The sequence below is a fragment of the Vulpes vulpes genome, chromosome 2 (assembly GCF_048418805.1).
Source record: "Vulpes vulpes isolate BD-2025 chromosome 2, VulVul3, whole genome shotgun sequence".
Lineage (NCBI taxonomy): Eukaryota > Metazoa > Chordata > Mammalia > Carnivora > Canidae > Vulpes > Vulpes vulpes.
This window is the reverse complement of record NC_132781.1, coordinates 20,217,411-20,238,914: the sequence shown is the minus strand read 5'-3', so window position 1 is coordinate 20,238,914 and position 21,504 is coordinate 20,217,411. Positions and strand designations below refer to the sequence as shown.

Sequence of the window (21,504 nt, the reverse complement as noted above, 5' to 3'; positions counted from 1 at the left end):
CTCACCCAGGGGAAGATGTGCCCACATGAGAACTCACATCTCCTAGTTGCAACCCCTTTGCTCTCCCTCTGACCAGCAACTGAAGAAGGGGTATTCCAAGCAAGTGGCCTCATCTCTGCCTTGACCAAGAGCAGGATGGGGAGAGTAGGCCCCAAACGTGAAGGAGGGCTCAGCCTTGAGATAAGGCTGGAGACATAACAAGGGGTGGGGACCCCGCGGGCAGGGGCGGGGCAAAGCAGGTGTTATCTAGCTCAGAGACCAGAGCTTTGCACTCTTTGGGCCTCTCCATAATTGTCTCCCCATGGACCGCACTGTGGTGCTCATCACTGGCTGCTCCTCCGGCATTGGCCTGCACCTGGCCCTGCGTTTGGCGTCAGACCCTTCCCGGAGCTTCAAAGGTAGATGAGGGGCTGAGGTGGAGAGACAGGAGCAGCCCCTGGTCCAAGGGGACCCAGGACGGGGTAATCAGGGCATTCAGATCCTCCTCTTCTTCCCGACCTTCCCAGTGTATGCCACGCTACGGGACCTGGGGACACAGGGCCCGCTGTGGGAGGCAGCCCGGTCCCGAGGGTGCCCTCCTGGCTCCCTGGAGACGTTGCAGCTGGACGTGAGGGACGCAGATTCTGTGGCCGCTGCTCGGGCACGCGTGACCGAGGGCCGCGTGGATGTCCTGGGTGAGCCTCCCTGCAACACGTGTGCAGGAGCCTTTCCAGCATTGTGTCCAAACCAAAATGTCCCGGCCCGGGGAACCCAAAGGGACCCACTGGGTCAGGGGACAGAGAGGCAAGCAGGGTCCGACCTCTCTCCCCTCAGTGTGTAATGCAGGGCGGGGCCTGCTCGGGCCGCTGGAGGCGCACGCGGCGGGCGCCGTGGAGTCCGTGCTGGACGTGAACGTGGCCGGGACCGTGCGGACCCTGCAGGCCTTCCTGCCGGACATGAAGCGCCGCGGCTCGGGCCGCATCCTGGTGACCGGGAGCATGGGCGGTCTGATGGGTGCGTGGAGTGGGGCGGGGCCGGTGGCCGCCGCGGGGGCTGCGGGGCTGCGGGGGGCTCCTGCAGTGGGCTCCGGGTGGACCCTCCCAGACGCGCCTCCACAGCCTCTTCTCGCCTCCAAGGGCTGCCATTCAACGCTGTTTACTGCGCCAGCAAGTTCGCGATCGAGGGTCTGTGCGAGAGCCTGGCGGTTCTGCTCACGCCCTTCGGGGTCCAGTGAGTCACCCCCACCCTCTGACCCCTGCCTCTGGGGACCCCAGCCCCCTGTCCTGTGGGAGCCACTCAGGGTTCTCCCTGGCCCCTCCCACTGCGGCTCACATCTGGCGGGTGCCAGGGCGCGTGCCCCTCGTTACCGCAATTCTGCCCTGCAGCTGGGAGGCTCGGGCCGAGGAGGCTGGTGACTGGCCCAAGGTCACCCAGCGAGGAAGCCTGCCAGCCCGGGGCTCTGATGCGGGTCTCCCTCACCCCCACCGGCTGCGGGAGCGGGAGAGGCAGGGTGCGCTTCGGGGGTACGCCGCCTCCCGAAGGCTCTGGCTACCCACTCGTCGCTCTGGGCCCGCAGCGTGAGCCTCATCGAGTGCGGCCCGGTGCGCACCGCCTTCCTGGAGAAGCTGGAGGGCGTCCCGGGCGGGGTGCTGGACGGCGCGGACGCCAAGACCCGCCACCTCTTCTCCAGCTACCGGCGCCATTCGGAGCAGATCTTCCGCGAGGCGGCGCAGGACCCGGAGGAGGTGACGGAGGTAGGCGCCGGGCGCGGCGCGGCCCCGGAGAAGAGGGAGCCCCCACCCCAGCCCCGCAACTCCGGCCAGCGCACCTCCTCCCGCCGCCTCAGGTCTTCCTCACCGCGCTGCGCGCCCCGCGCCCGGCCCTGCGCTACTTCAGCACCGAGCGCTTCCTGCCCTTGGCGCACCTGCGCTTGGCCGACTCCAGCGGCCGCAGCTACGTCGCCGCCATGCACCGCGCGGTGTTCGCCGACGAGCCCGCGCAGGAGGAGGCCGCCGCCGCGGGCCCGCACCGCCCCGCGCCCCGCGCTCCCCCCGCCGCCCCGCAATAAAGGCTTGGCCCACCGCTGCCTGCAGCTCTCTCCTTGGCGCCCCAGCGGCGCGCGGTTCCGGCCAGGGCGCCAGGCTGCCTGCGGCCCCGCACGTGTGCGACAAGTGGCACGTGCAGCGCGTGGGAGATCCAGAGACCGAGGGTAACCCGGCTCATACCAGTGCGGAAACCGAGCTCCAGAAATTGGAAGGAGCTAGCCCACCGGAAGGCAGGGTGCAGAGGGGTGGCCGGATTCCCTGAGGAGTCAGCAGCAGGAGTTAGGGGGACGTGGGCAGGGAGAGAGGCGGGTTGTGACTTAGCCCCTAGTAGTCATTGGGACCTCAGGCAAGGTCCTTATCCTCTCTGAGTGTTTTTCTTATCTGTAAAATGGGTATGAGACCTATGTCGTGGAGTGTATGAAGAACTGAGGCAATGCCTGAAAGGGGTAACAGGCACCGCTATGATTACTACTACTATCAGTGTTAAAATTGTAATTATGTTCCTACGTGGAAGCCAGATGTGTAAGGAAACAAGGCTAAGTGAGTCAAGAGGATACAGCTCCCCTCCTCCTCCTCTGTGCCCCTCGCCCTAGACAGAACTCAGCGGGAGGGATCCCTACCAGCCCAGAAGCTGCCACTCCCCAGGAGGTTCAGCTGAGGCTCTAGGACAGGCCGGTCTGCCCCATATCCTTCCTGAAGCCAGGGCGAGGAGTTGGAGTGCTGGGTGCCAGTGTAAGGGCCTGCAGGGTGCTGGGGCCAATCACCTTCTAACTTCCTGAGAGGTAGGGTGCTGGAGGAGGGGTGGAGAATAGGTGGAGACTAGGCATCCGGTTTGCAGGCAGAGGGAAGGGGGAGGGGTACCCAGGAGATGGGGCCCCGGGAGGGACTAGGACTCCTGGCATTTGGAGTGGGCAGAGGCATGGCTGCAGGGAGCTTGGGAAGCCGGAATAGAGAGGAAACTGCTGGAGTTTTGTGTTGAACCTGGGGGGAGAGGCGGAGGCACTGCATCTTGGCCTGTGGCTACTTCCAGGTAGTGGCTGCTCTCGGCCATTGGACTGCTGGCTGCTTCTGCTCCTGGGACGGGATCTCCGCCAGCTCATCCCTGCCTGTCTCCCTGCCCTCCTGGCCCAGACAGTTTTGCTGTCACTTCAGCATCCAGAAAGGCCACAAGAAGGGGAGAGGGCCAGGGTGGCACGAATCTCTGAGACATAGGACCTGCTCTCCGAGCCTAGCTCCTGTCCCCCACACTGCCCATTTGCACCTGTGTGAGTGTGTGTACACGTGCTCACAAGGTAACCCCTGGGGGTGGGGACACAATGACGAGGAAGGCAAAGTGGGGACTCCTCCATAAATCACATTCATAATCTTGTTTTTTTTAAATCTCTACACCAAATGTGGGGCTCAAACCCACAACCCTGAGGTCAAGAGTTGACTACTCCACTGACTGAGCCAGCCAGGCTCCTCAATGTCATGAATACTCTTTAATAGTCTCATGTAGTCCCATGACTTTGAAGACCATTTACATGCCGATGAGCCCCACCAAAGCCTCCAGTATCTCCAACTCCATTGTTTCCCATAAACTGCAGACATACATCCCCAACTCCCTACTTAATATCTCCTCTTGACACCTAATAAGCTTAATGCGTCCAAGTGCCAAGTCCATTCCAGCCCTCCCACTGCTCTTGCCAGTCCACCCCACTTCAGCATAGGACAACTCCATTCTTTCTGGCTCATCCCTCAACCAATTCATCAGCAAATACCTTCAATCTTCAAAGCATATTTGGAACTCACTCTGGTCTATGCAGGTACCATCACATCTGGATAATTGCAGTAGTTTCCTAACTGGTTTCCCTGATGCCACCCATGCCCAACCAACAGTAAAATTTCTACAGAGCAGCCAGAATGATCTTTTTTAAAAATGAAAGTTATTTCATGTCTGTGCTTAAAATACCCCCTGTGGCTTCCTAAGTAAAATCCAAGGCTTTTTTGTAAGACCTCCAGCACATTCTTTGATCTGGCCCCCACCTCCTTTCTGACTTTATCTCTCATGACTTCTCATCATCTGATTCAGCCCTACTGGGTTTCTGCCCCAGGACCTTTGAACTGCCTGTTCCTCTGTCTGGTTCACTTTCCCTAATCTCTGATTCTTCTCTTCTTTTAGATCTTTGCTGTTTCCCTGGACGACCTTGTCTAAAATAGCATTCCCTTCCCTCCACTATAAGCCCCTTGCCTTGTTTTATTTTTCTTCATAGCATTTATCACCACTATATGTGTCATTGATTTATTGACTTGTATCTATAAATTTCATCACCCCATCCCAAGATACACAGAAATCTAAGCTCCAGGGTAGGCACTTTGTTTTGTTCACTGTTGTATCCCCTGCACCTAGAACCATTCCTGATCATGGGAGACACTAGATCCACATTTACTGAATAAAAATGACTGTTGGTTCACAACCTGGACAGTTCCCTGGGTGAATTCTGAAACTGGCCCCCATACACAGAGGACAAGGAGAGACGGGAGAAAGAAGATCACTCCAGATTGGAGGTGGTAGGTTTATTAAGCAATGGTACTGACATACAAGACTTGTCCTGGGTGGCTGCAAGACAAGTAGATCTCTGCACTTGCCCACCAGAATCTTAAAAGTCTATATAGAGGACTTCAATAGGTTCAGTCACAAATAACGTCCAGATGGTCTCAACAACGCATAGCTCAAGGCTCCCACTGTGGGAATAGTGGGTGTAGTGTATATTCTGACACAGTAATAGGCGAGAAGCCTCCATTTGCTTATGTCCAGTTCGAGTCAACTGACAGTCACATTTTCCTTTTTTTTTTTTTTTTAATTCATGAGAGACACAGAGAGGGAGAGAGAGAGAGAGAGGCAGAGACACAGGCAGAGGGAGAAGCAGGCTCCGTGCAGGGAGCCTGACATGGGACTCAATCCTGGGTCTCCAGGATCACACCCTGGGCTGAAGGCGGCGCTAAACCACTGAGCCACCCGGGCTTCCGACAGTCACATTTTCCTGATGATCTCCTCCAACAGTGACTCTGTGTGGGACTGTGCTCAGATGGTTCAGACGTTTCCTGAGAGTCTACAGTTCGTTTCTTCATTTGGGGTCCTCTTTTTAAAAATCCAAACTAGGGACGTCTGGGTGGCTCAGTGGTTGAGCGTCCGCCTTCAGCCCAGGGCATGATCCTGGAGACCCGGGATCAAGTCCCATGTCGGGCTCCCTGCAAGGGAACCTGCTTCTCCCTCTGCCTGGGTCTCTGCCTCTCTCTCTGTGCCTCTCATGAATAAATAAAATCTTAAAAAAAAAAAAAAAATCCAAACTAAGGGGGCGCCTGGGTGGTGCGGTCAGTTAGGCATCTGCCTTTGACTCAGGTCATGATCCCGGGGTCCTGTGATGGAGCCCCATAGGGAGTCTACTTCTCCCTCTACCTCCGTGCTCTCTCTCAAATGCATCATAAAAAAACAAAAACAAAAAAACAACCCAAACTAAGGTGTTTCCTGCCAAAATCACTGGCCTTGATACTTTTGTGGCTCTATAACTTTTCCAATCCTTGACTCCAGGGGCCAAAGGGCCAATCCAGGCTCTGTGGGGCGGAGGCTTAAACACCTGTGGGACACCTCTTTATTTATTTTTTAAGATTTTAAGTAATCTCTACACCCAGTGTGGGGCTTAAACTTACAACCCTGAGATCAAGAGTCACATGCTCTACTGAGCCAGCCAGGTGCCCCTTGGAACACCTTTTTAAGAACACAAAACAAACCCATATAATTATGAAAATGAGCATTTGTTTAGTTTGGGAAAATAAACTGCACATCCCTGGAATCTTGGAAATTGGTTTCCCTCCCTTTTGAGATCTCCGTGGACAAGTGACTTGAAATATCTCCTGATGGCAACCTGGCTTCCTTTCCCCAGGGAGGCTGCCAATTCCAGCCTTTCCAGCCCAATTAGCTTCATTTCATGGTGGACCTCGTCACTAGGTCTCTGTCCCTCCTCCCCTTTTCTCCTGTCTGGAGACCATCCTCTGGCGATTCTACTGAGCTTCCATGCAGAGCTCTCCTCTCTCCTTCAAACTGATGCTGGGTGGTGTGGAGCGCCCCACAAAGCCACAAGACCTCTGTCATCAATTCCTTTGTATGTTCCTGGAACATGAGGGCCTCAATGTCCCCAGCTGTTAAATGGGGACTTGGACAGAGCAGTCCTGTGGCCTCCCGGACGGTGCCGGGAGGTCTGCGGGGACTCTGAGTCCTGATTTAAGTGCTATCCCAAGCCCCCCACGTCTGTAACTTATTAAGAGGAAAGTCAGGTGTTAGTTCTGCCTTTGCCTCTGTTTCCTGGGTAATGAAACCATTCCCTTCTCTCGAGTCTAAAGGGCATCCACGAAGCGCTTCCGGGCCCGCCTCGCCCTCCACCGCCCAGGCCCCGGCGGGCGGGGATCAGGAATAAGGTTTCCCCCGCCTGCCCCGCCTGCCCCGTCTCCCAGCTCGGCCCCGCCCCCTCGGCGGGACACGCCCCTCGCCACACAAAGTCTCGCGAGATCCCGAGGCGAGGGGAGACTTTGGCCTTCTTGCCTTTCCGTAGCTCGGAGGCGCAGCTGCGGAACTGTTTCCGGGTCGCAGCAGGTAAGGCTCCGCGGCGGCGCTAGCGGAACGTAAACCTCTAGGTCACAGTAAGTAGGGAAGCGGTGCGAGCCTGAGCGTTTTCCTCTAGGCCCCTGAAGACCCCGGTACGGCCTGGCAGGAGGGCCCGGGATTTCTGGGTCCCCAGCCCTGTGACTCAGGGACCCTTGTCCAGCCTAGCTTCCCCGCCCAGGATTTCGATTCAGTTCAGCGACTTCACCGCAGCGTCTGAGAAATGTGGAAACCGAGGCCAAGCGCCTAGCCCCGAGGCGCCATGTACCAGGCCCCGTGCCCTCCCCCGGGTTCCTCTGGATCAGCACAGACCCCGTCCCTACGCCAGGTCCCCTCCCTTGGGTCCAAGGCCCAGTCTTCAGCCTCAGCTACATAACCCCTCAGTCACCCACGCCCCGTCTCCCTGGCTGTCCGCAGGCCTGGGCAGCATGGCCGTATTCCGGTCGGGCCTCCTGGTGCTGACGACGCCCCTGGCTTCCCTCGCCCCTCGCCTGGCCCCCATCCTGACCTCGGCGGCCCGGCTGGTGAATCACACGCTCTATGTACACCTGCAGCCGGGCATGAGCCTCGGGGGCCCAGCTCAGCCCCAGTCCAGCGTCGTGCAGGCTACGTTTGAGGTCTTGGATTTCATCACACACCTCTACGCTGGCGCCGACGTCCACAGGCACCTGGACGTCAGAGTCCTGCTGACCAATATCGGAGCCAAGAGCGCCTTTCTCCCTCCCCTGTCCAGCTCAGTCCAGAACCTGGCCCACCCACCGGAAGTGGTGCTGACTGACTTCCAGACCCTGGATGGAAGCCAGTACAACCCGGTCAAGCAACAGCTGGAGCGATATGCCACCAGCTGCTACAGTTGCTGTCCCCAGCTGGCATCGGTGTTGCTGTACCCAGATTATGGGCCTGGAGAGCTGCCCACGGAGCCCCTGGATGTCCTCTTACCCTCCACCATCAGGCCAGCCTCCCCCGTGGCCAGGTCTCCAAAGCAACCAGTGCGTGGCTACCACCGTGGGGCTGTGGGTGGTACCTTTGACCGCCTGCATAATGCCCACAAGGTGTTGCTCAGTGTCGCCTGCGTCCTGGCCCAGGAGCAGCTTGTGGTGGGAGTAGCGGACAAAGACCTGTTGAAGAGTGAGTGAGAGAGACCCTGGAATAGAGCAGGGGAGGAACCCTCAGAACCCCTTAACCTTGCCCCCAGGGTATGACTGAGGAAGAGTGGGGCCATCCTTTACTTCCCACCCCTCCCAAATGTCACAGTGCCTGGCACTCAGTTAGTGCTGAGGAAATTATGTTAAATGAGTAAGTGTAGCTTTCTCAGTGTGTGTCTAGTCACCACCCAAATCAGAATTCCCCCACACATGGAGCCAAGGAGTCTGTACTTTTAAGAAGTTCTTCCAGTGATGAATCCTAAAGATCGAGACCCTGGGACTAAATGGATGAGTGGGTTGTAGGTAGTTGGGCCAGAGACACAGCAAGAGGGGACTCCTGTTTGGGTGGTTTTTGGGATTCTCCACCCAACTCTGATGCTCTCTTGCACTGCTAGCTCCCTGGGCACAGGCCAGCCCTTGCCATGACAACTGTGCTTGCTGGCTGCCCCCTCTTCATAGCTCCTCTGACACAGAGCACTTCCCAGCTTGGCCCTTTCTTCTGGCCATCGACCCCCCTCTGGAAATTGGATGCTTAGGGACAGTGTTCCCAAATTTGCCTGCACTTTCCCTCCCCAGTAAAAAGATCTCACTGTTCTTTTGGGCTCCTTCCCCAGGCAAATTGCTCCCTGAGCTGCTCCAACCCTACACAGAACGTGTGGAACATCTGAGTGAGTTCCTGGTGGACATCAAGCCCTCCTTGACTTTTGATATCATCCCCCTGCTGGACCCCTATGGGCCCGCTGGCTCTAATCCCTCCTTGGAGTTCCTGGTGGTCAGCGAGGAGACCTATCGTGGGGGGATGGCCGTCAACCGCTTCCGCCTTGAGAATGTAACCCCTGAGGGAGACTGGCAGAGGGCGTGGATGGGGATGGGCAAGGCCACGTGGGGGGTTGTTGATAGTACCACGACCCGAGAGGAGGGAAGAGAGGGCTTAGGGTGGTGAGGAAGATGCAAGAAGGAACTGGTTCCCAGTTTGCCCTTGGACGCAGGCTCTATCTCTGGGGCATGTAGGGGAAGCATACAGGGACAGCTCAGGTGTCACTGTCATTCTGTCCCTCCTTCCCTGTCCTCACCCCTCCTCTTTTACCTAGGACCTGGAGGAGCTTGCCTTGTATCAGATCCAGCTGCTGAAGGACCAAAGCCACCAGGACAATGAAGAAGACAAAGTCAGCTCCTCTAGCTTCCGCCAGCGAATGCTGGGAAACCTGCTTCAGCCTCCATATGTATGCCTGCCTTCCCTCTCTCTCCCCTCTTGGGTGGGCTGGAAGTGCTGGAGAGTAAAGACTGAAGAATTCAGTCCCAAGCATGAGTCTGAAGACCCTAGTAACTGGTTCCCTCTTCTCTACCTCCAGAAGAGGCCAGAGCTCCCCACACAGCTCTACGTGATTGGGCTGACGGGCATCAGTGGCTCTGGGAAGAGCTCAGTAGCCCAGCGGCTTAAGGGCTTGGGTGCGTTTATCATCGACAGTGACCATCTGGGCCATCGGGCCTATGCCCCAGGTGGTCCTGCCTATCAGCCTGTTGTGGAAGCCTTTGGAACAGGTAATACCTAGGGAGGGCTGGAAGTGTCCTAAAGTGAGGAGATGGCCTGGCCTCCTTGCCTAGTCCTGTGTCTCTGTTGTCCAGATATTCTCCATAAAGATGGCATTATCAACAGGAAGGTCCTAGGCAGCCGGGTGTTTGGGAACAAGGTAAACACACTCCTCTCCAGGGGTTTTTCCGCTGCTTCGAGACCCAGAAGTTGGGACCTAGTGGCCGTCTCTGGTCTGCTCCAGAGTGCGACTTTCCACTCATCTGTTCCCAACTACCTCTTCCTTCAGACTGGCTCCATCTCCAAGGGAAGGTAAACTGCCCATTTCCTCTGTTTCCCTCTTCAGAAGCAGCTGAAGATACTCACGGATATTATGTGGCCAGTTATCGCAAAGCTAGCTCGAGAGGAGATGGATCAGGCTATGGCTGAGGGTGAGTGGGAGTGATGATGGGAGCAGCCAAGCGGGATATTAAGCAGATTCTCCTGGGAGCTTCCCGACCCTGAGCCAGACCTTCTGCTTTCCTTTTTTTTTAAAATTTTATTTATTTATTTATTATTTATTTATGATAGTCACACACACAGAGAGAGAGACAGAGACACAGGCAGAGGGAGAAGCAGGCTCCATGCAGGGAGCCCGATGTGGGATTCGATCCCAGGTCTCCAGGATCGCGCCCTGGGCCAAAGGCAGGCGCCAAACCGCTGCGCCACCCAGGGATCCCGACCTTCTGCTTTCCTTGAGATTAGGCTTCATTGGCTCTCTGGTAGCAAGTGGTGGTGTGCTGCTAGCAGTGATTGGGGTCTCCCCACAGGAAAACACGTGTGCGTGATTGACGCTGCTATGCTGCTTGAAGCTGGCTGGCAGAACATGGTGCATGAGGTGTGGACCGTTGTCATTCCTGAGACTGAGGTATCTGGACCCCATCTCCCGCCACATCCCCACTGCAGACCCTCAGCCTGCTCCAAGCTGGGGGGCTGAAATAGGCCTTGTCTGTGTCAAGGCTATACGACGCATTGTGGAAAGGGATGGCCTGAGTGAGGCTGCAGCTCAGAGTCGGTTGCAGAGCCAGATGAGTGGGCAGCAGCTTGTGGACCAGAGCCACGTGGTGCTGAGCACTTTATGGGAACCACATGTCACCCAGCGCCAGGTGGGTGCCAAGGGAAGGGCTGGGTTGTGGGGAGGAAGTCTCCAGTGGGTGCCTGCCTGACCTTGTCTTCTCCTTCTCCAAACATTCCGATGGCTCACAGGTGGAGAAAGCCTGGACTCTCCTGCAGAAGCGCATCCCCCAGACGCCGTAAGGTCCATGGCTGACATCAAGTTCTCTGTGGGGCCAAAGTGGCCCCTGGAGCTGCCAAGAAATTCAGCGGTGAGGAGGAATGGGCGCTACAGTGCTCCTCCTAGCTTGGGCCTAGAGGGCTGAGCCAAACCGAGGAGGGCAGGGCAGGACCTGATGGAGACGCAAAGCCTACCCGGCTTGCTGGGGTTTGGCCATCACTGTGGATGTGGCTCATGGGGGAGCAGGCCCCTCTGGCACTGGTGCCTACTCTCTTGCCCACCGTGTCTGTTGTACCTGCGGCTGCCTGCGGCCAGGGCAAACACTGAACTTGTAACAGAATTAAAGGTGAATGTTGCCGGGTGCCGCGTGTATGGTGTCTGCCTCTGCCCCGAGGTCTCTGAGGCGGCGGTTAAGAGCACGGCTTTCGAAGCTAGCCAGATCGTCAGCCTGGGCCCTTTCACTGACTGCTTTGGGAGAAGCTACAGACCTTCTGGTTCCCCGGTTTTCCTATCTGTAAAGTAGCTTGGCCAACAGGCTCTCTGAAAGCGTTTCTCCCGCTGGTCTCCTGCCAGACGCCTGGCTGCTTGTCGGAGGACCGGCCTCCGCTAAGCTAGGCGGGGCCTCTGCCCTCACGGAGCCGGCAGCCCGGTGGGGTCGGCCCAGGTGGCCCGGCCGCCGCCAGGGCCCGCACAGCGCGTGCACGCAACTATCGGCGACACTGGATGAGCCTTTTGAGGGGACCGCATTTTACAGAATGTGCCTCACGTTGCGGCAGGAGGGACGCCGACCCCGACGGAGCGCAGGGACAAACTCCGTGTCCGCTCCGGGGCCAGCGTCCCCTGCCCGGTGTACGAGTCTCTGGGCCGCGCATGCGCGGCCCTCGCCCCGCCCTCCGCCTCTCGTCCCGGGTTGGTGGGTTCGGGTCACATGGGTGCGCCTCGCCTCTTCCTTGCGGCAGGGGGCTCGCCCGCGGGCTGGTTTCCGGTTCGGTGGGTCGGAGATGACGGAGCCGGGCGCCTCTCCGGACGACCCCTGGGTCAAGGCAAGCCCCGCGGGCGCGCACGCCGGCGAGGGGAGGGCGGGTCGGGCTCGTGCACGTGGGGGGGCCGGAAGACGAGGGGATTCCTTGCAGTCCCCAAAGGTCCCCCCGCCCTTCGGGCCCCGGGGCTGCAGAGAAGACAGCTCTCACCCCGCGCGTGCCAAGGTGGGGAGACAAGTGACGCGTGTGTGCACGAGTGTGAGGGGACGGGGTTTGGGGGCTGGGAGGTGCTGGAGCGGGGTGGGGGCGGACGGGATCCTGCGGAGGGGCGCGCTCCCAAGGCCTATCGGCTGTTGGCTCGCGGGGCAGTCTTGCAACTGCCTGTGCACCCCAGAGGTCTGTGTGTGTGTGTCTGTGTGGACACGTGTGGACGCGCGCGCGCATCCTGCAATTGCCTGCGCACCCTGTGGGGGTGGGGCGGGTCTGGGTAGGGGTGTGTGTGTGCGCGCGCACGCAGGGAAAGAAGGCGCGGTCTCAGGCCGGGGTCTGATGAGCGTCTCCTTTGCTTGGTGACGCAGGTGGAATATGCCTACAGCGATAACAGCCTGGACCCCGGTGAGTGTCTCCTCCACCGTCTCCAGCTCCCTGATGACACTCCCGCCACAGCCCTATAGATTCCCCTGCTCTTGCCAGCCACACCTGAGCACAGTCCACTGTCCCCGAGGCGAGTTCCTGCCCTGAGACAGTGAGGGAGGAGGAGCCCTTGGCAGGACAGGGGCAGGAAGCATAAGGGGACACCTAGTTCCCTCTGCTCTGAAGCGGGGAAGTGATGACAATAGTGACAGCTAGCCACCCTCACCCTCATTGTGCCCAGATGCCATCTTGTGAACCAGTGGTATCATTGCAGGCCCACGGAGCAGTGTGAACACCAGGGACAGGAGCATTGCAGCATGGCACAACAGGAAGTGGTGACCCAGTATGGGTGGCTTTGGGGTTGAAAGGTAGAGGTCAGCGTTTAAGGATCCGGAAGCCATTGTACCCACAGGTGTCTAAGGGTGTAATGGTGTTCCTCTGCCCTACTCCTTAGTGATCGGGACCTCTCTTTTCCAGGGCTTTTTGTAGAAAATACCCGAAAGGGGAGTGTAGTGTCCAGAGCTAATAGCATCGGTTCCACCAGTGCCTCTTCCGTCCCTAATACAGGTAGGCAGCCACATGCCCCTACCTGGGGGACCCCAGATATACCATCATTTTAGTATATTTCCTAGACAGGAAGCTGCAGTCATCCACATGGGGGTGCTGGAGGCCTAGTGTTAGACATAGGGTCTTCCTGTCTTTTACCTCATTTAGGACCTTAGGTTCTTCTATCCATTTGCTGTCTCTGGGCACCGGTTTTTTTCTTCCCTGCTGGGCCCCACTGGGCCTCAAAATAACCTCTTCTGCCCCGAACTTTGAGCGTAGATGACGAGGACAGTGATTACCACCAGGAGTCCTACAAGGAGTCCTACAAGGACCGGCGGCGGCGAGCACATACTCAGGCTGAGCAGAAGAGGAGGGACGCCATCAAGGTGACTGGGAAGCCTATGGCTCCACCAGCGCAGGAGGGCCCTGCAGGCTTCAGGTTCCCTCTGCCCCGACGTCATCAGACAGCCCCAAGCATCTGGGGGGCGGGTAGCTGATCTAGTCCCTTGACATGACCACCACCCTCCTTCCAGCACCCCAGCCCCTTTGTGAGCATGGAGTTCAGTTCGCAGGAAGAAAGCTTTGTGCCCATTTGCCTTAATTCCTCAGAGTTAAGGAAGCCTTGTCTCCCCTCCTGTCTCCACAGAGAGGCTATGATGACCTTCAGACCATCGTCCCCACCTGTCAGCAGCAGGACTTCTCCATTGGCTCCCAAAAGCTCAGCAAAGCCATTGTCCTACAGAAGAGTATGGCCAGGGAGTGCACTTGGGAGTGGTTGGGGCCAGTGGGGCTGTGCAAAGGCCAGAGCCTTGTACCCACTCTTGGGCCTGGCCCCAGTGGGGTGGTGGTTATGAGAGAGTTGGAGCATGGGGGGAGGTGGGGAAATAAAGGACAAAGTCTTGTCCTTCCGGTTGACACTTGTGTGTCCACCCCAGCCATTGACTACATCCAGTTTTTGCACAAGGAGAAGAAAAAGCAGGAGGAGGAGGTTTCCATGCTACGCAAGGATGTCACGGCCCTAAAGATCATGAAAGTGTAAGGGGGCTGCTGAGCTGGGGGAGCCAGGGCTTCTGAGGGGACCCAGGCTGACTTCAGTTCATACCTTCCTCTCGTTCAGAGGCCACATCAGATAATACAGGACAGATAATACTCTCTCTTAGGTGGCCACTTAAGGCGGGACTCTGTACCCCAGCCGTCCCTGACACACAGCAGATCCTCCAAGTGCCTGTGGGATTCATTCACGGAGGGCAGGGTGGAGAGAGGTCACCAATTCTGTCCCTGCAGCAGTATCTAGCTGGGGCTGGATACAACCCCGTGGCTCTCCGGGAGCCTCTTCCTGGGGGAGGACCTGGAGTACCTGAGCCCTGTTCTGCTTGCTTTCAGGAACTACGAGCAGATTGTGAAGGCACACCAGGACAACCCCCACGAGGGGGAAGACCAGGTCTCTGACCAGGTCAAGTTCAACGTGTTTCAAGGCATCATGGACTCCCTGTTCCAGTCCTTCAATGCCTCCATCTCCGTGGCCAGCTTCCAGGAGCTGTCAGCTTGTGTCTTCAGCTGGATCGAGGAGCACTGTAAGCCTCAGGTACGGGCTAGCAGGGGTCGTGGGGTGGGGGTCTTCTACCCTCCTCCAGGCACAGTGGCCCAGGTCATGATTTGTTCAGCAGGAAGGCATCAGCTTTTAGGTTTCTTGGGGGTGTTTCCCTTTTTTGCATCCTGGCCCAGGCTTTCCTGTTAAGGTGAGTTTTTTTTTGTTTTTTTTTTTTTTGTTTTTTTTTAAGATTTTATTTTTTCCTGAGAGACAGAGAAAGGCAGAGACACAGGCAGAGGGAGAAGCAGGCTCCATGCAGGGAGCCCAATGCGGGACTCGATCCGGGGACTCCAGGATCATGTCCTGAGCTGAAGGCAGACGCTCAACCGCTGAGCCCCCCAGGTGTCCCTCCCGTTAAGGTTTTGTTTGGCGAGACTAAGCTGGCCCCTACTCCCGCAAGCCTAGCTCTGGCCTTTCTCAGCCCACGTTATGGCTGCCAAGTGCACAGGCCCTCATCATGGCAGCAGACTCACTTGGCTTGTTTGGAAAGATTCCTGGCTGCCACCCCACTGCCACCCCACTATTTCAGGCCCACTGAAATAGTTTGCCTTGGGGTCTGTCAATTATCTGTAATGGGGCAGTGTGTTCATGCTGTTGCACTGAGTCTTCTGCTTCTGAGGCCTGGTTGCCTTCTCTGAGGCTTGACTTGCATCTGAGAGTCTTGACTTTTTTGTTTCCTGAGATTTTCTGGAAACAACTTAAGCATACTGCAACAATCAGCGAATTTCGCACTGAACACTCATGTGCCCACCACTTAAATGCTGCCATTCCCATTTCTATTTGCTTTTCCCCATAGCTATCCATGCCTCCATCCCTTTCCCCCTGCTGTCACAGGACATTTCAGAGTAAACTGTAGACAGCAGTGCGGCCCAGGGTTTTTTTTTCTGGCACACCTTGTCTAGGCATAGGTCACTTAGCTGGTGCTCTGTCCTCACCTGAGCATCACATGTCTCCCTCTGCTGCCCCACCAGACCCTGCGGGAGATCGTGATTGGTGTTCTGCACCAGCTGAAGAACCAGCTGTACTGACCTGGCTCCTAGAACCTGCAGAAGAGCCAACAAGAGGCCTGAGTCTCCTACTTGGCCACAGAGCTACCGGGCTTATGAGATTGGACTGTGATACTGCACACTGGTCCACTGGTTCTCAGTGTTTGGTTCCCCAGCACCCCCTCATCTTCAGCGGGGCTAGGGTATTTGTTTTATGAAAACTTTAATTTATTATATTGACCACAAAACTCAAGCCTGGTATCTTTCCCTCTCTCCATAAGAGTCCTTAGGATGGGGGATCTGCTCTGGGGACCCTCCAAGAGCTCCTGGCCTCTCCCCTTCTAAGATTTTTGCTCCTATCTATACATATCTGGAAGCTACTATTTGCATTTGGTTTGGTCTCTTGGCCCACATTTAGCTATTTTGGCAGTAGTTGGACAGGAAGAAAGGAGCACAAGGAAATATTCCCACACTTATGAAGTGTGACAGCTGCCTGGTTGGCCCAAGGTGGGACCAGGGCTCTTCTGGCTGGCTCCAGGCAGGGCTGCCGGGATCCTGCCCTCACCTGCTACTCCATCGCCTCTCCTTCCTCCCCTACTGTGGGTACTAGAGGGACGTGGCCTCCCTGCGTGCCCCTGCTCCTTCTGCCCCCATAGGCAAACTCTGAGCACAGCACAGAGAAGTCAAGTGTAACAGCACTACGTATTACAAGGGTTTTTTTTGTTTTTTATTTTCTAAACACCAACAGTGCAATTTTATTAAAGTTACAATTTTGGAAAATGAACTGGGCCTCAAAACCATTCCCGGCCTTCCTGTCAAGTATATCTGGGTCTGTGCCATCTCCGTGCTGCCTGTATTTCTCCCAGGACTTGGGGCTGGGTTGTGAAGGGTTAGAGACATTATTTAAAGGCCTCCTTGGGTACAGAGCCTGGGGAAGTCTTGTCGAAGGCCTTGGGCTCCGTGTACACTGGCCCCTCTCTACCCTGTAGCCTTCCTCAGGGTTGTTATCTGGGAGGTTCGGTTATCCAGGAAATTAAGTATTTTTATATCAAATTATAACAGATATTGCCAATGCTTTCCTTTAGCGTTGTTCCAAGTTTGAGCACTAAGTTCAAGCAACTGGAATGTGGACGATAAAACGAGTGTGACCGTCCGTCTGTTGTGGGCTCGCTCACTCCCTGGGCCCGATACTCTGCTCAAGTCCCTGTCCCAGCTGCTTTGCCCAAAGGCAGAAGGCAGCAGGAACAAAACAGAGAGCCGACCTGAAGGAGGCAGCCAGTCCAGGACATTTCTTTCCATCCCCCTGTCTTCCCAGAGGACCCCTCAAGGGTCTGGGAGCTTCACGTTGTAATCTTCATCTGTCTCTATCCCAACTTCCTCCTGGGGCAGGGAGACAAGTGAATAAGCCCTCCTTGGAGAGCACCCAGGGGAGCAAGGACAGGAGGGAGAACCACTTACAAAGAACTGCTTCTTGCTCTTGGGGTAGCCTTCCAGAATTGCATCAGATAGCTCTGTTGCCTGACAAGAAACAAAACCACCCCTTTTTAGGTGGGAGCACCACCTGGCAGGTCCATGCTGTTGGGCTGCAGTTTCTCTGGTGGCTGTAATACTTACCATCCTCTTCCGCTTTCTCCATTCCTTGCAGTACTTCTGCCTCTCTCTGTACACCTGCACAGGGAAACAGCTGCCTCTAGCCCCCCTCAGCCCACAGCAACTGCTGGGGGCAAGGTGTCTCCTCACTCCTTCCCGACTCCCCGCTTCTAACCTCCCTCCCAACTCACCTGTTCTTTCTCCTCTGGAGTCACGTGGTTGGAGGCTGCTTTGATGTTCTTCAGTCTCTCTCTGTAGGCAGCACATTCCTTCTTCAACTCCTGGATCTCCTTCTGCATCTCCGGTGTGGTCAGGGCACTAGTTAGCTCCTTCAGCTCTGAAACCATATCTCTCTGGGGTCACCGCCTACCCCAGAGGATGGGACTTTGTCTTTCACAGTGGGCGCCCCCTGCAGTAGGAGACTGGTCCCCTATCTCGTTCTAGGTTCTATACACAGGGTCCGGAATGAGTTCCATATTCTGGAAATGCTCAGTAGAGATTATAGCTTATCAAATTACTGGTTTATTCTAGTTTTCTTTCCTTTTCCATCTAGAAGCAGTGGTAAAGTGAGGCTGAACAATCCATTCCCTATAGCCAGTTAAAGAAGTGGGCACAGAGGGAGTGTGGGCACAGGATGCTGATAATGTTAGGGAGAGCAAATGCATGTCTTGCCCATTTATATTCAAAAGCCATTAGCCGTTCTAGATTTAATAGAATACCCAGGGCAGCCCAGCAGAGGGACAGATTCACTGTTGCAAGACAACACTGCAGTCAGCAAACAACCTAGTAATTCCAGACCTCCAGACTGACCCTGACCCTAGGGGCACCTTTGGGGGCTGCCCGGTCCTACCAGCCTCCATGTGGCGGCAGCTCTGCTGTAAGCTCTGCACCTTAGCGGTCAGGGCCACAATTTTGGCATCCAAGCCCTGGAGGTCAGCGTCGCTCACAGTGGCAAACTGGTCCTGCCAGAGATGAGAGGAAAAACAGAAGGGGACTGATGTGAGGCGCAAGGAGGAGGCGGGCGGGGGGTGTGGGGCAGCATCACATGCATGCAAGACTGTGGGGCTCCCCAACCCTCCAGAGGGCCTGGGAGAACAGTGGGAGGGTCCTTGTGAGAAACCATTCAGTTTAGTACTGACTCCAATGAACAAGGTATAAACAGAAAGTTAAGACCTGATGCTTTTCTTCAAGGGGCTTCTAGGCTGGCAGGATGCTGAACAGAGCAGAGATCGCACTTTAGTGGTAGAAGCACTCACTGGGCTAAAGGAGTAAAAGGACAGTCTTCCCTAGGTAGTGATACCTAAACTACACACATTCCACAACAGGAAGAACCAGGACAGGTAAAGGGGTGGGGGTGGGGGGGTACTATTCAAGGGACTCCAGTATGAGTCTGAGGAGCCCGTCCCATGAGAGAATAGCTGCTACCAAGGACAGTGGTGGGCTGGCTGGTGGTGACGGGGAGCTGGTGAGGGGGAACAGGAATGCCAGCCTGGGCAGTGTGGCCTCTACATTAAGGCGAGGCAGACCTTTAGAGCAGCAGACAGCAAACTATAGTCTGCGTGCCAAATCCTGCCAGAGACAGGGTTTTGAAAACAAAAATTTTTTGGAGCATAGCCATGCTCACTCTACGTACTGTCTGGGGGCTGCTTTTGCTCTATAGTGGCGGGAGTGATCAGGACAATTGCAAAGCTGAGACAAGAGACCATCGGGCCTGCAAAGCACAAAAAGATCAATGGTCTGGTCCTTTATAGAATAAAATCTGCACAATTCTCCCTTAGGGAATCTTCATTAGAGTAGTAACACAATGAAACCTATTTTAGCAAAATTAGCCTTGATGGTGGTTTGGTTCAGTTAAACTAGTATTCAGTGTCTACTGGGTGTTAGATACTGGGGTGAGGGCGCCTGGGTGGCTTAGTGGTTGAGTGTCTGCCTTTGTTCCTAGAGTCCCGGGATCGAGTCCCACATTGGGCTCCCTGCATGGAGCCTGCTTCTCCCTCTGCCTGTGTCTCTGCCTCTCTGTGTCTCTCATGAATAAATAAAATCATTAAAGAAAATAAAGACAACTGAAGATACCTTTTTAAAAAAATAGATACTGGGGTGAGAGGGTGCTGCACAAAGGAATATGAGTGAGAAGTGGGGTCTTCCCTAGAAGAGCTGCAGTCAAGACAACCACAATACAGCAGCCCTCAAAGAGGTAAGCGCTTGGAGAAGAGGCGATTAGAGAATTCAGAGGTCTCTGGAGGTGATGTCTGAGGGAAATCCTGAAGGATGAGTAGGAGCTGAACAAAGAGGCAGAAGAGGAAGAAGGGTCTTTAACGCAGGCAGAGGAAGGGCACAGGAGTACAACACATCTAAATGGTCTAGTACTGGCGAATGGACATAGACGGGACAGGTGAGGCAGGCGGCAGCCTGGGACCGAGTCCCCAAGTACCTGTCCCTTGTTCTAGGGAGCGCTAGAGTTTCAAGTAGGAGAATGGCACCAGATCTGCACTTACACAGACCTTTCTGGCTGCGGTGTTTAAGGTGATTGAGGAGGCCAGCAGATGTTGGGGAGGGGTATCACCAGAGATGAGGAGGACCTGGGCTTGAGCAGCAAGGACAGGTGGAAAGGAGAGGGTGGACACAGGAAGGGGGGGGAACCAACTGGACCTGATGGCTGATGAGGATCTGAGGTCAGAGTGACTCCCCAGTCTTTGGGTTGGGGCAAGAGTGACTCCGCGGAGGGAGAAGCAGGTAAGGGAAGCCCATTTAGGGGAGGTAAAGCATTCTGCATTAATGGTATTGACTTAGAAAGGCCTGGAAGGCGTCCAGGTGGTGGTCTGGCCCAGAGATACAAAATTAGCATTACCTGTGTTGGGAGTGAGGGGTGGGGACAGAAGGCCAATCATCTGGCAGATGGCAGATCTAATCTAGAGGACCGGGGAAAAAGTCACTTCCAAGCGGGAATGGATCTTGGCAGCAATCCAGCACGTCATCTATCATATCCCAATCTGGAAGTCTCATCACATCTGGATCACAGCGAAGGGAGTACCCACTTTGATTTAAAGGGTACCTGGGGCCCTTTTCATGGCGCGAGTCAGTGACTTCCGTGAGGTGCCTCAAACTCTCCCAGAGAGAGTTCATTCTAGAGAAGGCCATTGACCTCATGTCGGGGTCTGACACTGGCACAGGTTTCCCTCACCTGGTCCGCAAAATAGATCTTCTGCTTGCCGTACATCTTCTCTTTGATTTTGCCTTGTTGGGCCAGCTGCTCCAGCGCCTTCACCACCGCCTGGCAGAGGGGAGGGGCCGGGCCATCAGAGGAAAGACTTGCGGGCCGGCGCAGCGGGGGGGGCATCTCAGCCCGAGACCAGGGAGCGCCAGACACGCTTTAGGTAGGAAGCCCGAGGCTGAAATGGCAGCCTCGAGGGGGCAGCACCCCAGGCGGGTTCGAGGGACCCCAAGGGGAGGACTCCCAGGGGACGCTCCTCACCGCCTTGCCCAGGCCGTGTTCCCGCTGCAAGTTCCCGAACACGTCCTGCGCGCTGTAGGGCCGGTTCTGCTCCTGCAGGTACCTCAGGAGGATCCCGGGGGCTACGAGGAGACGGGCCAGGGGCGGGGCTCACTCAGCCGACCCCTCGCCCGCCCCCCCGCCCGGGCCTTCCCCGCGCCCACGGTCCCGTTTACCTCCCGCCGCAGCCTCTGCCCGTCCTTTACTCATGGCCTTTTCCCGCCGCCAACTCGGAAAGCCGGACGTTGCCGTTGCTCGGGGCAACAGCTGCTTCCGGCGCCGAGGGGCTGCGGGCGGAAGGGGAAGTCTTCGCGAAGCACAAAGCGACCTTTCTCGGGATCCGTAGTTCAGTTCGGAGCCGAGCGCCCACCGCGAGGTTTGGGGGCGGGGGTGGGGGGGAGTCTCCCTCCCTCCCTCCCGCTCGGGGCGCAGGCCGTAGTAAATCACTCCTTGAAATTCCGAAACCCACTTCCAGCGGCGGCTGAGCTCTCGTGACCGTGAGCTGGGTCGGGGTTCCAAGGAAGCTTAGGACCCAGCTCCCGCTGGACTAGCGACTTGCCTAAGGTCACAGGGTCAGTTACCCACAGGGACGAGTCCTGTCCCACGGCCCAATGCTCTTTTCGCCGGTCAGTCTCATATTCGTAAGACAGGAACAAGAAGTACTAGTAGGGTGTTTGGGGGGACCCGAGAAGCCTTAAGCCCTCAAAGGAGCTTTGTTTATTTTTATTTGCCGGTTACCGAGCCTCGCACATAGGGGGCGCTCAACATGTGCTGCGGTTTGGACGCCAAGGAAAGGCAGGGTTGGGAGGGGGCTACTGTTAAGCCGCAAAACTTGTAGAAAAGTTTCCTGTTGGCCAAGTCAATCTTATGGCAACACCTGGCAGGTGTTTTCCACTCCTGCCCACAGTGGCCAATGGGACAAAGCCTGAAATAAGTGTTTCTAGTTTCTGAGGTCAGCTGAAGGCCAAAGAGCAGCTGTTCCTGCAGCTCAATCCAGAGGAGCATGGTGCTACTTTTTAAAGCCTTCTGTTACCTAAAGTCTCATTAGCCTTTGAAGCACGTACGTGTCTTCACAC

General features: G+C 56.2%; 4 protein-coding genes across 18 annotated transcripts; 3 read left to right on the top strand and 1 right to left on the bottom strand.

Annotated features, from left to right (window-relative positions):
* Positions 1 to 19: 19 nt before the first annotated feature.
* Positions 20 to 2,354, top strand: HSD17B1 (hydroxysteroid 17-beta dehydrogenase 1). 4 transcript variants are annotated; one of them, XM_072747155.1, is made up of 6 exons: positions 20 to 398; positions 507 to 674; positions 814 to 965; positions 1,116 to 1,209; positions 1,365 to 1,733; positions 1,826 to 2,354. In XM_072747155.1, the coding sequence occupies exons 1-6, from the start codon at positions 302 to 304 to the stop codon at positions 2,284 to 2,286; spliced, it is 1,341 nt and encodes a 446-aa protein (XP_072603256.1). In that variant the 5' UTR covers positions 20 to 301; the 3' UTR covers positions 2,287 to 2,354. The 4 variants fall into 4 exon arrangements, with proteins under 4 accessions (XP_072603256.1, XP_025842899.2, XP_072603259.1 ...); XM_025987114.2 differs by having other exon boundaries at positions 814 to 993; positions 1,556 to 1,733; positions 1,826 to 2,065; XM_072747158.1 differs by having other exon boundaries at positions 814 to 993; positions 1,556 to 2,273.
* A 4,204-nt stretch (positions 2,355 to 6,558) lies between these two features.
* On the top strand, positions 6,559 to 10,974 carry COASY (Coenzyme A synthase). 2 transcript variants are annotated; one of them, XM_025987044.2, is made up of 10 exons: positions 6,559 to 6,654; positions 7,081 to 7,791; positions 8,423 to 8,637; positions 8,900 to 9,031; positions 9,161 to 9,350; positions 9,435 to 9,499; positions 9,686 to 9,770; positions 10,149 to 10,246; positions 10,338 to 10,484; positions 10,585 to 10,974. In XM_025987044.2, the coding sequence occupies exons 2-10, from the start codon at positions 7,092 to 7,094 to the stop codon at positions 10,633 to 10,635; spliced, it is 1,683 nt and encodes a 560-aa protein (XP_025842829.1). In that variant the 5' UTR covers positions 6,559 to 6,654; positions 7,081 to 7,091; the 3' UTR covers positions 10,636 to 10,974. The 2 variants fall into 2 exon arrangements, with proteins under 2 accessions (XP_025842829.1, XP_025842830.1); XM_025987045.2 differs by having other exon boundaries at positions 6,645 to 6,701.
* A 300-nt stretch (positions 10,975 to 11,274) lies between these two features.
* Positions 11,275 to 18,996, top strand: MLX (MAX dimerization protein MLX). 8 transcript variants are annotated; one of them, XM_025987053.2, is made up of 8 exons: positions 11,520 to 11,655; positions 12,171 to 12,207; positions 12,703 to 12,792; positions 13,051 to 13,157; positions 13,418 to 13,517; positions 13,707 to 13,806; positions 14,155 to 14,356; positions 15,334 to 18,996. In XM_025987053.2, the coding sequence occupies exons 1-8, from the start codon at positions 11,614 to 11,616 to the stop codon at positions 15,388 to 15,390; spliced, it is 735 nt and encodes a 244-aa protein (XP_025842838.1). In that variant the 5' UTR covers positions 11,520 to 11,613; the 3' UTR covers positions 15,391 to 18,996. The 8 variants fall into 8 exon arrangements, 6 of the variants coding, with proteins under 6 accessions (XP_025842839.2, XP_025842838.1, XP_072603237.1 ...); XM_025987055.2 differs by having other exon boundaries at positions 11,528 to 11,655; positions 12,171 to 12,316; XM_025987050.2 differs by having other exon boundaries at positions 11,533 to 11,817.
* On the bottom strand, positions 16,054 to 21,180 carry PSMC3IP (PSMC3 interacting protein). Of its 4 annotated transcripts, XM_072747139.1 has the most exons (8): positions 20,605 to 21,180; positions 20,411 to 20,511; positions 20,120 to 20,209; positions 17,789 to 17,900; positions 17,130 to 17,275; positions 16,963 to 17,016; positions 16,807 to 16,866; positions 16,054 to 16,728 (listed from the first exon to the last, which is right to left on the bottom strand). In XM_072747139.1, the coding sequence occupies exons 1-8, from the start codon at positions 20,636 to 20,638 to the stop codon at positions 16,672 to 16,674; spliced, it is 654 nt and encodes a 217-aa protein (XP_072603240.1). In that variant the 5' UTR covers positions 20,639 to 21,180; the 3' UTR covers positions 16,054 to 16,671. The 4 variants fall into 4 exon arrangements, with proteins under 4 accessions (XP_072603240.1, XP_072603239.1, XP_025842841.2 ...); XM_072747138.1 differs by having other exon boundaries at positions 16,054 to 16,866; positions 20,605 to 20,716; XM_025987056.2 differs by having other exon boundaries at positions 16,807 to 17,016; positions 20,605 to 20,715.
* Positions 21,181 to 21,504: the final 324 nt, after the last annotated feature.

Coding starts and splice junctions, on each gene's coding strand:
- MLX (XM_025987050.2), top strand. CDS start 11,614: ATGACGGAGCCGGGCGCCTCTCCGGACGACCCCTGGGTCAAGGCAAGC. Junction 12,208..12,702: donor CGATAACAGCCTGGACCCCG/GTGAGTGTCTCC, acceptor TCTCTTTTCCAG/GGCTTTTTGTAGAAAATACC. Junction 12,793..13,050: donor CTCTTCCGTCCCTAATACAG/GTAGGCAGCCAC, acceptor CTTTGAGCGTAG/ATGACGAGGACAGTGATTAC.
- PSMC3IP (XM_072747140.1), bottom strand. CDS start 20,638: ATGAGTAAAGGACGGGCAGAGGCTGCGGCGGGAG. Junction 20,512..20,604: donor GGCAGAGGCTGCGGCGGGAG/GTAAACGGGACC, acceptor GTCTCCTCGTAG/CCCCCGGGATCCTCCTGAGG. Junction 20,210..20,410: donor AACACGGCCTGGGCAAGGCG/GTGAGGAGCGTC, acceptor CCCCTCTGCCAG/GCGGTGGTGAAGGCGCTGGA.
- HSD17B1 (XM_072747155.1), top strand. CDS start 302: ATGGACCGCACTGTGGTGCTCATCACTGGCTGCTCCTCCGGCATTGGC. Junction 1,210..1,364: donor CTCACGCCCTTCGGGGTCCA/GTGAGTCACCCC, acceptor TCTGCCCTGCAG/CTGGGAGGCTCGGGCCGAGG. Junction 1,734..1,825: donor ACCCGGAGGAGGTGACGGAG/GTAGGCGCCGGG, acceptor CCGCCGCCTCAG/GTCTTCCTCACCGCGCTGCG.
- COASY (XM_025987044.2), top strand. CDS start 7,092: ATGGCCGTATTCCGGTCGGGCCTCCTGGTGCTGACGACGCCCCTGGCT. Junction 8,638..8,899: donor ACCGCTTCCGCCTTGAGAAT/GTAACCCCTGAG, acceptor TCTTTTACCTAG/GACCTGGAGGAGCTTGCCTT. Junction 9,351..9,434: donor TGTGGAAGCCTTTGGAACAG/GTAATACCTAGG, acceptor TCTGTTGTCCAG/ATATTCTCCATAAAGATGGC.